Source organism: Phocoena sinus, chromosome 11 (assembly GCF_008692025.1).
Source record: "Phocoena sinus isolate mPhoSin1 chromosome 11, mPhoSin1.pri, whole genome shotgun sequence".
NCBI lineage: Eukaryota > Metazoa > Chordata > Mammalia > Artiodactyla > Phocoenidae > Phocoena > Phocoena sinus.
Window position 1 is genome coordinate 25,824,346 of NC_045773.1, and position 13,301 is coordinate 25,837,646.

The following is a 13,301-nucleotide window of genomic DNA, read 5'->3' on the forward strand; positions in this document are numbered from 1 at the left end:
TCAGAGTCCGCCCCGCTCCCTGGGTTACACCATAGCCAACACGTTGTCCTGTGGTTCCTGCATGGAAGAAAACCGTAGGCCACTCCCCTCCCTTCTTATATTAACCCTTTCAAAAATGAAGCCCCACCATCCCTCGTTGCTAGAATGTCCAGGACTGTGACCTGCTTTACTGAATGTGACAGTCTCATGGGCCGCTAGGTGGAAGACAGTTTCTAGGGCTGAGGACATTTCCAGGGGCACTAGGTCAGTTCAGAACTCTAAAAAAAAAAAAGGCTTTGTGCAACTTGAGATTTCAGCCCAAATCCCAGGAAGTCGTTGTCATCAGTGATAGTGTGTCGTTTATCTTAAAATCTTGGGTTGCCTGAGATTTGATGGGACAGTTTGGTTTGAGAAGACAAGAAAATGGGTAGCATGATTTGATTCTCCCACAATTTACAAAAGGTCTAATGAGGATTCAGGGGGCAGATGGCTACTCCATCTGGGTACCTGTGCCCCACACTCTTAAGAGGTACTTGAATTTGCTTTTCCGAGTAAGAAAGCAGTCCGGACACAAGGTTCATACCTGGTGTTTTCTCCCAGCAGAAGCACACCTAGGTGTGATCTGGGAGCTGAAAGATAGAAAACCTGGTTTAACTTAAAAGTTGGGGGCAGAAAGGAGAATGTTCTAAACCTGACCGATTTTATGGGACAAATTAGGAGAAAGATCTTGGACAGGGGTTTCTTCATGTATAAAGTAGGTTTTTGGTTCCTTCTGACCCTATAACCAGCAATGTGGGACCCTGAAAATAACACTCCTCTTTTTCATCCAGAGTCCACTATTACCATGGGCATCTCTTCCTTAAAAGCCGCCAATCAGAGACTCACTCTTCTAGAAGGAAGTCAATTGGCCTTATCTAACCTGGATTCTAATGCTACCAGTGATATTCAACAGAGACCCTCTGGGCAGGTAGTCGGTCCAGTTCTAGTGATTCTGGGCAGCCTCTTTTCCTGCCTGCCTCAGTTTCCACATCTGGAAATTGGTGCTGATGATACTTAATATTATCTAATGGCAAATAGAATAGGATGATTAAAGTGGTTTGAAATTTTTGCTTATTGAGATCTTATTCATACAGCATAAGATTTACCCTTTTAACGTGTACAATTCAGTGGTTTTTAGTGTATTCACAGAGTTGGACAACCATCACTACTGCCTAATTCCAGATCAGTTTCATCACGAAAAAGCAACACCAGGTCCATTAGCAGTCACTCCCCTTTTCCCCTCCCTCTAGCCCCTGGCAACCAGTAATCTAGTCTCTGTCCCCATGAATTTACATATTCCAGACACTTCATGTAAGTGGATTAATGCAGCATATGACCTTTTGTGTCTGGCTCTGTTCACTTAGCACAGTGTTTTTGCGGTTAACCTGAGTTCCAGCATGTATCAGTACTTTCCTTTTCATGGCTGAATAATAACCAGTTGTGTGTATATATCACATTTTGTCTAGCCATTTATTAATTGATAGACATTTACATTGTTCTCACTTTTTGACTATTATGTACAATGCTGCTATGAATATTGATATACGAGTTTTTGTGTGGACATATATTTTCTGTTCTCTTGAGTATATACCTAGGAGTGGAATTGATGGGTCATATGGTAGTTCTATGTTTAACTTTTTGAGGGAATCTAAACTGTTGTCAAGAGGAGCTGCACCATTTTACATTCCCACTATCGATGAATGAAGATTCCAATTTCTCACATTCTCCTCAGTTCTTTTCTCTTTTTTTTAACATCTTTATTGGGGTATAATTGCTTTACAATGGTGTGTTAGTTTCTGCTTTATAACAAAGTGAATCAGTTATACATATACATATGTTCCCATATCTCTTCCCTCTTGCGTCTCCCTCCCTCCCACCCTCCCTATCCCACCCCTCCAGGCAGTCACAAAGCACCAAGCTGATCTCCCTGTGCTATGCGGCTGCTTCCCACTAGCTATCTACCTTACGTTTGGTAGTGTAATATGTCCATGCCTCTTTCTCACTTTGTCACAGCTCACCCTTCCCCCTCCCCATATCCTCAAGTCCATTCTCTAGTACGTCTGTGTCTTTATTCCTGTCTTACCCCAAGGTTCTTCATGACATTTTTTTCTTTAAATTCCATATATATGTGTTAGCAAACGGTATTTGTCTTTCTCTTTCTGACTTACTTCACTCTGTGTGACAGACTCTAGGTCTATCCACCTCATTACAAAGAGCTCAATTTCGTTTCTTTTTATGGCTGAGTAATATTCCATTGTATATATGTGCCACATCTTCTTTATCCATTCATCCGATGATGGACACTTAGGTTGTTTCCATCTCCAGGCTATTGTAAATAGAGCTGCAATGAACATTTTGGTACATGACTCTTTTTGAATTATGGTTTTCTCAGGGTATATGCCCAGTAGTGGGACTGCTGGGTCATATGGTAGTTCTATTTGTAGTTTTTTAAGGAACCTCCATACTGTTCTCCACAGTGGCTGTATCAATTTACATTCCCACCAACAGTGCAAGAGGGTTCCCTTTTCTCCACACCCTCTCCAGCATTTATTGTTTCTAGATTTTTTGATGATGGCCATTCTGACTGGTGTGAGATGATATCTCATGGTAGTTTTGATTTGCATTTCTCTAACGATTAATGATGTTGAGCATTCTTTCATGTGTTTGTTGGCAGTCTGTATATCTTCTTTGGAGAAATGTCTATTTAGGTCTTCTGCCCATTTTTGGATTGGGTTGTTTGTTTTTTTTGTTATTGAGTTGCATGAGCTGCTTGTAAATTTTGGAAATTAATCCTTTGTCAGTTGCTTCATTTGCAAATATTTTCTCCCATTCTGAGCGTTGTCTTTTGGTCTTGTTTATGGTTTCCTTTGCTGTGCAAAAGCTTTGAAGTTTCATTAGGTCCCATTTGTTTATTTTTGTTTTCATTTCCATTTCTCTAGGAGGTGGGTCAGAAAGGATCTTGCTGTGATTTATGTCATAGAGTGTTCTGCCTGTGTTTTCCTCTAAGAGTTTGATAGTTTCTGGCCTTACATTTAGGTCTTTAATCCATTTTGAGCTTATTTTTGTGTATGGTGTTAGGGAGTGATCTAATCTCATACTTTTACATGTACCTGTCCAGTTATCCCAGCACCACTTATTGAAGAGGCTGTCCTTTCTCCACTATACATTCCTGCCTCCTTTATCAAAGATAAGGTGACCATATGTGCGTGGGTTTATCTCTGGGCTTTCTATCCTGTTCCATTGATCTATCTTTCTGTTTTTGTGCCAGTACCATACTGTCTTGATTACTGTAGCTTTGTAGTATAGTCTGAAGTCAGGGAGCCTGATTCCTTCAGCTCCGTTTTTCGTTCTCAAGATTGCTTTGGCTATTCGAGGTCTTTTGTGTTTCCATACAAATTTCTCCTCAATTCTTGTCTGTCTTTTTCATTATGGTCACCTTAGTTGGTATGAAGTGACATCCTGTGGTGGTTTTGATTGGCTTTTCCTTAATGGCTTATAATGTTGAGCATTTGTTTAATGTATTTACTGGCTATATGCATATCTTCTTTTTGGGAGAAATGTCTAGTGAAATCTTTTGCCTATTTTTTCACTTAGGTGATTTTTCTTTTTCTTGTGGCTTTGTAAGGGTTGTTTATATATTCTGGATATTAGTCCCTTATCAGATATGTGAATTGCAAGTATTTTCTCCCATTCTATAGTTGTATTTTCACTTTCTTGATGATGTCCTTTGAAGCATGAAAGTTTTTTATTTCAGTGAAATCCAACTTCTATTTTTTCTTTTGTTGTCTATGCTTTTAGTAGTCATAGGTAAGAAACCATTGCCTGATTGTCTGATCCAAGTTCATGAAAATTTACACCTGTGTATTCTTCTAAACGTTTTATAGTTTTTTTCCTCTTACATTTAGGTCTTTGATCCCTTTTGAGTCAATTTTTATATGTGGTGTGAGGTAGGGGTTCAAATTCATCCTTTTGTATGTGGCTATTCATCAGTCCCAGATAGATTTGTTGAAGAGAGTATTCTTTCTTCCATCGAATGTCCTTGTCACCCTTGTCAGTAATCAATTGGCCATAAACACTTGAGCTTATTTCTGCCTTGATTACTGTAGTCTGCAGTAAGCTCTTAAATCTGTGCTTTGAAATTGTAAAAAACTCTGTCTTAGGGGTCAAAATACAAATGCTTCTGAGGGCTAGACAGTTATCGTAAATGAAGGTGACTCATTTTAAGGTAACAGTGAGTGGTGAAAAAAAATGACAAGCTACAGAACTCATCACTCATCTGAAAGCAGCAACCCCTCTTATGGTTGCCATGCAAGAATGTGTAGCACACATTGCCAAACATGTATTTTCTAAAGAGAAACCAGGATTCCAGGTGTTTATATGACATTTCTCATTTTAAAAAAATATTGTATATAAGCCAGATTAAATCGATATGGCCAAAGTGCCCATGAGCTGTCAGTTTTTAGTCCTGCTTTATATTCTTTAGGGTAACATGTTCTTTGTCTTTATACAATGTGGTTAAATTAATCACCGACCAGGCCAGAAACTGTTTAATTGTGCTTTAGGCAAATCCACACGTGGGAACTGATATAGATAGAGAATAAACATACACATATAGATTTTCTGTTTAATAATTGGTGGACAGGACCTATTTCTCTACCCTTCCAGTTTGGGGCCCTCATAGCTTTCCACCTTTAAAGTACATTCTCATGGCTGGCTCTTATCCACTGACCATTTGGCTTCTCCATCTCCAGATCATCTTTGCAGACGAATGCACAGAAGCTGAGGGGCGACACTGGCACATGAAACACTTCTGCTGCTTCGAATGCGAGACAGTGCTGGGTGGCCAGCGCTACATCATGAAGGAGGGAAGGCCCTACTGCTGCCACTGCTTCGAGTCCTTGTACGCAGAATATTGCGACACCTGTGCCCAACACATAGGTGAGGCAACTCTTGGTGCTCAGCTTGGTCCTACTCTGACTGGATCTGCTTTGTGTCTGGTATAGTTAGAATCCCTTTGGTTGTAAGTGATAGAAACCCAACTGATACTACCTTAAGTGACAAAGGAAATTTCGTGGCTCACGGTACCAGAAAAGCCAAGAAGGAAATTGGTTTCAGTTAAGGATGGTTCAAGGATTCAAAGTCTGGTTCTTTTTTTCCCCCTCTGTGTCTCAGCTCAGTTTGCTTTCTCTTGGCATCATTTGGAAGCAAGCTGCCTTCGCAAGGTGGCCAAGATGACCCCCCCAGCTACACTTAGTCTTAGCACTGGTATTCTCTAAAAGGATGGGATCGTGTTTTTTCCAGTATCCAAGTCAGGTCCTCCAAATAGGAATGCTGTAGCCCCTCATTTGGTCATCTGTTCCACCCTGGAAAGAAAAGAATACGGAGTTCCCATTGGTCTGCCTGAATCATAAACCCACCCCCAAGGTATACAGTCCCACTACCAAAGGGAGGAGGAGAGGTCTCAGAGGAAGATATGAGGGGAAAATGTAAACAGACGTCTTCCACAGCCTCCTCGGAAAACCTCGGGGGTCAGCAGAGGGAGGAAACAAAGCAGTCCTCGTGGTAGGAAGAGATAGTCAAGGAAACCAAATGGTTTCTGGCACGCATGTCTTTAAAAAAAAATCAGCAAAAGCTGACCCAGCCAAAAACAAAGTGAGAGAACCTCAAATAGCTCAGAAGCTATAAACTCCCCAAAGAAGTGGCAGATACGAGATGGTGAAAATCATTTTCCCTTTTCAAGTAACTGATTTGTTCAGCCCTTCGATGCTATTCCCGATCGTGCTGCATCTGTAGCTTCTTATTCAGCTTTCCTGTTCTGGCACCTTGAGAATGAGCTGCCCTTTAAAAAGAAAAAAAAAGTTGGCAGCAGATGAATGTCTTTGAGACCAGCAGCCTGATCTTCCTGTGGCTTGTGCAATTCCAAGAAATCTGCTCGGAGGCTGCCAGCTTCTTACCTGTAGTTGGGAGATACAGAGATAATCAGTTTGAGAGCCTGTTGTGCCCCGCTGGGAGGCATCTGCTGTATGCTTAGTGGTCCTTTGTCGTTGAGTCCATCCCGTGGACTCAGGCCCACTTCTGTGGAGCTTTTCTGTGCTGGAGTCCCTGCCAGGCCCAGGGTGGAGCCTTGCTGTGCCAACCTTGGTCCAGCAGCGTTCCCTTCTGGGGGCTGGGGTGTTGCGAAAATCCCCTTTCCCCAACCCCTAAAAACCTCCCCCTCTCACAGCCTGATGCATTTCTCACAGGGTCAAAGAGGTTAAACAGACATACCTCCCTTTATTCTAAGAGCTAGGAAATGAGCTTGATTTGGACAGGTGGTGGGGCAGGTGAGGAAGGCCGAGGGGTGGGACTCGATCCGGGGAAATGGTGTGATGGTGCTGACCCAGCACTGCTCACTGTGGCTTCTGGGTCTGCAGGGAGGTGCCTGCGCCGCTGAGAGAGGCTGAGTATAGACAACTTACCTATGGCAGCCATACCCCCTGCTTGTTAGTATTTCTGTTCCTTCTGTCCCTTTCCATTGAGGCTTAAAAGCCTCTCCAGAAACTGCCACTTAGAGTTTTTGCTCAGTAGCTTGGACAAGAGGAAATATGTCACCGCAGCATGTACACCTCAGAAGTTCCCTGTTTTCTTCTGTTTCTGTCTTCTTTTTAGCTTTGATTGGCATTCCCTTCTCCTTCCCTCTGAAAGCCATAAAAAGGCATCAGTGCTTTATCAGAAAAGGGGACCACTGTGGCCTGTAGTACTTATCACTGCTGTGGTTAAAATGCTGTCCCTGATTTTTCTTTTCCTAAATCCACTTTTCTGTACAACATACTTTTCTTGCAGCAGAGAAAGGGTATGCTGTGTATATCACACATACCGCAGTGTCTGGGTGCTTTGCTCTGACCATATTATCCAAATATTCCCTATTTATACAGCCACTCAGTGTGGACCCTACAGCAGGAAGCCGTTGCCAGGGCAACGGTACTTTTGCCTGCTCACAGCAGAGTAAATAGTCCTATAAACATACCGAGGCTGTAGCAGCAGTAGACACATACACCCTCAGAGAAGTACTTAAAGGGCTTAGGGAGGGAATAAAAAAGGAACGCTTAGATGTGGAACGGCCGAGCCCTTTTCCAGATGTTTAGAGTTCAGGAGCAGTTCAGAGCACCATCTGACATCGTTGATGTTTATCAGGGGCCACGTTTCACTGCCTGCTGGGCCGCTTTGGAACATGCCTCCCCCTCCGCTCTCCCTACCGCGGCCCGGCCTTCTGTGAGGCCCCCATCCCCAGAACTAGGCCCCCATCCCCAGAACTAGGCCCCCTCTGCCGCATCTGAGTATGTTTCCTCGCAGAAGCACAGGGAGGCAGCTGGTGGAGGAACAGCCCATAGGAACTGGACTTGCTGCACACCTCTGAAAGGCAGTGGATAAGGCTGCAGCTGCCTGGGATGCTGTGCTGAGTTGGAGCTCACTCTGAGGACCCAGGGCAGCTGGGATGTCAGTGGAAGCTCTCTGGAGGAGAGGGAACAGGGGAGAGGGGAGGGAGGGTCGAGCCAGCCTCAGAGTTCTTTCTTGGACAGCATCCAGGTAGCGGCCCTCAGAGCAGAGAGGGAGACGGGCATTGAGACCTAATAAAATCTCAAGAAGAGGGCTGGGAAGAGTTAGCAGAGCACTCACTGTATCTTAACTCAGTTAGTTCTCAAGCAGCCCTCTGAAGTAAGTACTATTATTATCCCTGTTTTATTGTGGAGAAGACTCAGGCACAGAGACATGAAGCCACTTGCCTAGGGTCACACAGCCCAACAGCGGCCCAGCCAAGATTGGAACCAAGCTGACGGGCTTCAGCATGTTTACAACCAGCTGGCACGGCGTGGAGCTGCGATTTGAACTTGCGTTTGTCCGAGTCCTGATGCCTCACCAGGGAGCTTGGCCTGCCTGTGCTGCCTGCCCCTGCTTCCCCCGGCAGCCTGAAGGAGGAGAAAATGTTTTTGGAGCCCCAGCTTTGCGCCTGCTGTCTCTAGCCCCTCCCCCGCCAGTTCTCACTCCTCCTGGGAATGCGGTGCTGAAAGGGAGTTGATTCACTGTCCCTCTGATCTTGGAGTGACCCTGTGGTTGCTCCTGTCCTGCTAAAAATCCCCGCTTGGTCCCTAGGGCCTGACTCCTGAATAAACAGAGACCCCTTAGTTCAGGGAGGAGCTCCTAGGAGAAGAATTTACCTTACGCTTCTCCCTCCCTGGGCTCCAGGGACATAAAGGGAAGTGAGGGGTACACGGGGAGGGCCCGGAGAGGCTGCTGTGCCATCTGCCTTTTGTTCTTGCCCTTCTCCTTTCCCCTGTTTCTTGTTCACAGCCTCTCTAGACAATTATCTAGAGGTTACTCTTGGAAAGTTCAGACTCAGGACTCTCAGCCACCAAAGGTGGAAGTTCACATTGGTACTGCCTTTCGGGAGAGGCATTGATCGCTAGGCGTCAGGATTCTTGCAGAGGTCCCTTCCCATCCCACGGTCACTGCTGGGTCTGCATTTTCAGCAGGCTCTCCCTATGGGAGGTTGGGAGGTAGGTCCCACAGCTCCCGGCTCCCATTCTGCCCGTTTAGCATCTGCTGTCGAAAGAGAGTCTCCCTGTGTCGCTCTCTTAGCAACAGCCCCAGGTGACTCTCCCTTTGGCCCCGGTGCAGGTCAGGTGCCCACCCTTGAACTAGTAACTGGGCCGGGAGATATGGTGTTCTTACTGGCCAGTGCTGGTCCAGGTGTGGCTTTAGCCCCGCCCAAAGCTCATGGCCCAAGGGTGGCAGGGAGATGGTGTCCCACAGGGAAGTTAAGTCCTGTAACCAGAAGAGGGCAGAAGAGACTCTGAGACACAAGAGGGGCTATGGGAGGTTCCCAGAAGCAGGTGTAACAATGTTATGTAAACGAGACACAGCCTGGGCTCCGGACAGAAGTTACGCAAAGGATATGCATGCTTATGGTGAGGTGATGTCTTTGACAGACTACATCCAAGTTTTTCCTTACCATGAGCTGAAGTCCACTTTTTTCCTTTCCACTAAACTGCTAAAGTAATTACTCTTTGGAATGCCAGGCACTGGTGATGGAATTCACTTCATTCATCCATTCCACACATGAAGAGCCCCTACGATGTACCAGGCCATGTTCCTGGAGATATCCCAGAGACTTCATCGTACAACTTCACTTTTAGTAATTAACACACGCACATATGTAGTGGCTCAATGTCAAGCAGTATCCATGCTGTGAAGAAAATACAGCAGGTAAGGGTGGAGAATGGTGGAGAGTAGCTTTTGGGGGGGACAGGAAGACTTCTCCATGGAGCTGCTGTTTGAGCAGACCCCTAAGTAGACTGAAAGATGATTATCGAGGTCATGTTTAGGAACAAGACTTCCTGGGTATAGATCTCGTCTATGATTCCTAGCTCCTTTACATTAAGCAAGTTATTTAACCTCCTCTGCCTCTGTTTTCTCCTCTGAAAAATGGACGTAATATTAGCAACCTACCTCGTACAGTGGAGAAGTTAAGTGAGTTTACATACACGCAAAGCATTTAAAGCAGTGCTTCTCACACCCTAGTATCATTATTGCTGTTTATCTGGAGGAACGCGCCCCAGGTGGAAGGATTCATGGACAGGCCATTTGGATTTAGTTTCTCCGCACTCAGAGCAAATGAGTTAAGAAGGACCTGACTGGGTAGAACGAGGGAGCTGTCCTAATAGGACATGACTACTATTTACACGGGGGCCTGATCATTGATTTATTGACATTTTATTCTGCTGCATCTGGAAGCCTCAGCCAAACCAGGGTGCTCTGTATTTTATGTCGTCACGTAATAACTCTGAGCAGCTCGTCAGCCTCTTCATGTCTCTTCTTTTCCCAGGGATCGACCAAGGTCAAATGACCTATGACGGCCAACACTGGCATGCCACTGAGACCTGTTTCTGCTGTGCTCACTGCAAGAAGTCCCTCCTGGGCCGGCCGTTCCTCCCCAAGCAAGGCCAGATCTTCTGCTCACGGGCCTGCAGTGCCGGGGAGGACCCCAATGGCTCTGACTCTTCTGATTCAGCCTTCCAGAACGCCCGGGCCAAGGAGTCCCGGCGCAGCGCCAAAATCGGCAAGAACAAGGGCAAGACAGAAGAGCCCATGCTGAGCCCACACAGCCAGCTGCAGGTGAGTTCCAACCGGCTGTCGGCTGACGTGGACCCCCTGTCGCTGCAGATGGACCTGCTCAGCCTGTCCAGCCAGACACCCAGCCTCAACCGGGACCCCATCTGGAGGAGCCGGGACGAGCCATACCATTACGGGAACAAGATGGAGCAGAACCAGTCGCAGAGCCCCTTGCAGCTCCTCAGCCAGTGCAACATCAGAACTTCCTACAGTCCGGGAGGGCAAGGGGCCGGGGCCCAGCCCGACATGTGGGCCAAGCACTTCAGCAACCCCAAAAGGAGCTCATCGCTGGCCATGAAGGGGCACGGTGGCAGCTTCATCAAGGAATGCCGAGAAGACTATTACCCGGGAAGGCTGAGGTCCCAGGAGAGCTACAGTGATATGTCCAGCCAGAGCTTCAGCGAAAACCGAGGCAGCATCCAAGTCCCCAAATATGAGGAGGAGATGGAAGAGGAAGGGGGCATGTCCACTCAGCAGTGTCGGACCCGTCATCCAATCAGTTCACTGAAATATACTGAGGACATGACGCCCACAGAGCAGACCCCGCGGGGCTCCATGGAATCGCTGGCGCTGTCTAACACAACAGGTGAGTTCTGTTTACCTGGAGCACAGCGAGCGGACTCTCGGGGTGACCTGATGCCAGTGCTCAAGGTTTGCGTGTCGTGCCCGCCATGTGCTCTCATCCGCCGGGTCATTGAGGAAGGTGAACCCAAGTGTCGATGGGTTCTGTCTTTGACTGGATTCCCTTTAAGCAGAGCCTGAGGCAGGGATTAGGGTGCCTGTGATGTGTTGAGGACATGCTCCCAAGGAAGGGGAGTGAGAGAAACAGGCTAGGCGGGGGGAGGAGCCAAGTGAAGAATGGTGTCTGGGCTGGAGTCTAGCTTCAGCCTGAGCCCACAGGGGTCTCTGGAGGATGAGTTGTACCACACGGTTGGTTCCTTCTTGGGACAAGGGGGCTGACGTTTTGCATCACCATGTCAGTCATTGGCCCAGGGCTGCTGGAGAGTGACCTGGGGGTAAGGATGTGGATGTGGGCACGGGGGCAAGACAGCTCCCGTCAGCCAAAGGCAACATTCAGGAGAAGGGGTGGCAGTGAGCTGGAGGGGGGTACTCATGAAACAGGGTGCCGCCTGGGACATCAAAGCATCCATGACAGCTTCCGTGGCTGTCCTGAACCCCAGTATCTCATTAGCGAGCCGGATTTTTTTTTGTTTTTTAAAGAAGATATTGGGGGTAGGAGTTTATTAATTAATTTATTTATTTTTGCTGTGTTGAGTCTTCGTTTCTGTGCGAGGGCTTTCTCTAGTTGCGGTGAGCGGGGGCCACTCTTCATCACGGTGCGCGGGCCTCTCACTATCGCGGCCTCTTGTTGCAGAGCACAGGCTCCAGACGCGCAGGCTCAGTAGTTGTGACTCACGGGCCTAGTTGCTCCGCGGCACGTGGGATCCTCCCAGACCAGGGCTCGAACCTGTGTCCCCTGCATTAGCAGGCAGATTCTAAACCACTGCGCCACCAGGGAAGCCCGGGAGCTGGTTTTAATATGTAGATAAAGATGAAAGAAATGGGGATGGACAAGGAGAAGGCAGGCAGGCTGAGAAGGACAGAAGTGTTGGGAGAGACAGACAAACAGACACTCCATTGACTGTTCTGGCCAACCAAATTTTCCAGCTGTTTTCCATACGTGTGAAGACGATGTCAGTGTCTTCTAAGATGCCACTACTCAAAGTGTAACCTGAGGATCGCGGCTGTCCGCAGTGCACCCCGAGATAAGTACTGAAATTGACAGTGTTTAGAAACTCTTAGAGCAGTCTGACATTGCTGGGACATCCAAGTGCACATCCAGTGGGCTCATCTCATGGGTCCAGGTGCAGACCACTCAGGGTGTTGTAGACCCACGGGCAAGTTGTCTGTGGCAAGTGCTGGGTATGAGTCCTGCTCAGGTGGGTCCCATATCAGGCCGCCACAATGGACTGAAAATTTTAAAAACTGGTCCTCGGGCTTCCCTGGTGGCACAGTGGTTGAGAGTCCGCCTGCCGATGCAGGGGACACGGGTTTGTGCCCTGGTCCGGGAGGATCCCGCGTGCCGCGGAGCGGCTGGGCCCGTGAGCCATGGCCGCTGAGCCTGCGCGTCCGGAGCCTGTGCTCCGCAACGGGAGAGGCCGCAACAGTGAGAGGCCCACGTACTGCAAAAAAAAAAAACCAAAAACAAAAAAAGAAACTGGTCCTTCACTACAGATAGCTTGGGAAATGCTGCTCTAAGATGCACTAAGTGTCTGTGCCCCTTGTTGGCAGGACACCGAGGAGGGAGATGCACTTCTGTCCCTTACAGTAGAGATTCCCAGAGTCTAATGTGTCCGTCTGGGTGGAGGCTGTGATAACCTGATGCACATCAGCCCTGGATGGAGGGACGGCCACCACTCAGCCCCAGCTGGTTGTTGCCACTTGCAGGGATGTTTATTTATTCAACTAAGAGTGATAGAGCTCTTGCCTTGTGCCAAACATTGTTCCAAGCACTTAATAAATATTCACTCACTTAATTAAATCATCACAACCCTTTGAAAGCTACTCTTAAAATTCTCACTTCAGAGTTGAAGAAACTGAGGCACACAGAGGTTGAAGGACTTGCCCTAAGTCACCCAGCTTTCTTTCTTTTTTTTTTTTTCGGTACGCGGGCCTCTCACTGTTGTGGCCTCTCCCGTTGCGGAGCACAGGCTCCGGACGTGCAGGCTCAGCGGCCGTGGCTCATGGGCCCAGGCGCTCCACGGCATGTGGGATCTTCCCGGACCGGGGCACGAACCCGTGTTCCCTGCATCGGTAGGCGGACTCTCAACCACTGTGTCACCAGGGAAGCCCAGTCACCCAGCTTTTAAACAGGGATTTGAACTTCTGCATGTGACCCCAGAGCAGTGCTCTTAATCACACCAGGGTACCAACCTAATCTGAGCCCCATGCTGTCAAATCTTCCAGTTTTTCCCAAGAAGTTAAAAATGTGGATTTTTAAAAATGTGAAACCTATTGGAACTCTCTGCTGGACAAGCAAAACGTGTCTCTGAGTTGTAGGAAATCTATGCGGTGCGTTTTTAATTTTCATCGCCCTCCGATGCTTTCACAGCTGTGTTCTCATTTGTCCTGGA

General features: G+C 47.5%; 1 protein-coding gene across 6 annotated transcripts in view; it reads left to right on the top strand.

Annotated features, from left to right (window-relative positions):
- The window catches only part of PRICKLE2 (prickle planar cell polarity protein 2), a 343,030-nt gene that overhangs the window by 283,806 nt on the left and 45,923 nt on the right, over positions 1-13,301 (top strand). For all 6 annotated transcript variants that reach the window (XM_032647661.1, XM_032647663.1, XM_032647666.1 and 3 more), the window contains 2 exons: positions 4,770-4,956; positions 9,881-10,753. In XM_032647661.1, the coding sequence (XP_032503552.1) occupies positions 4,770-4,956; positions 9,881-10,753 (1,060 nt within the window). The remainder of the gene's footprint in view (positions 1-4,769; positions 4,957-9,880; positions 10,754-13,301) is intronic.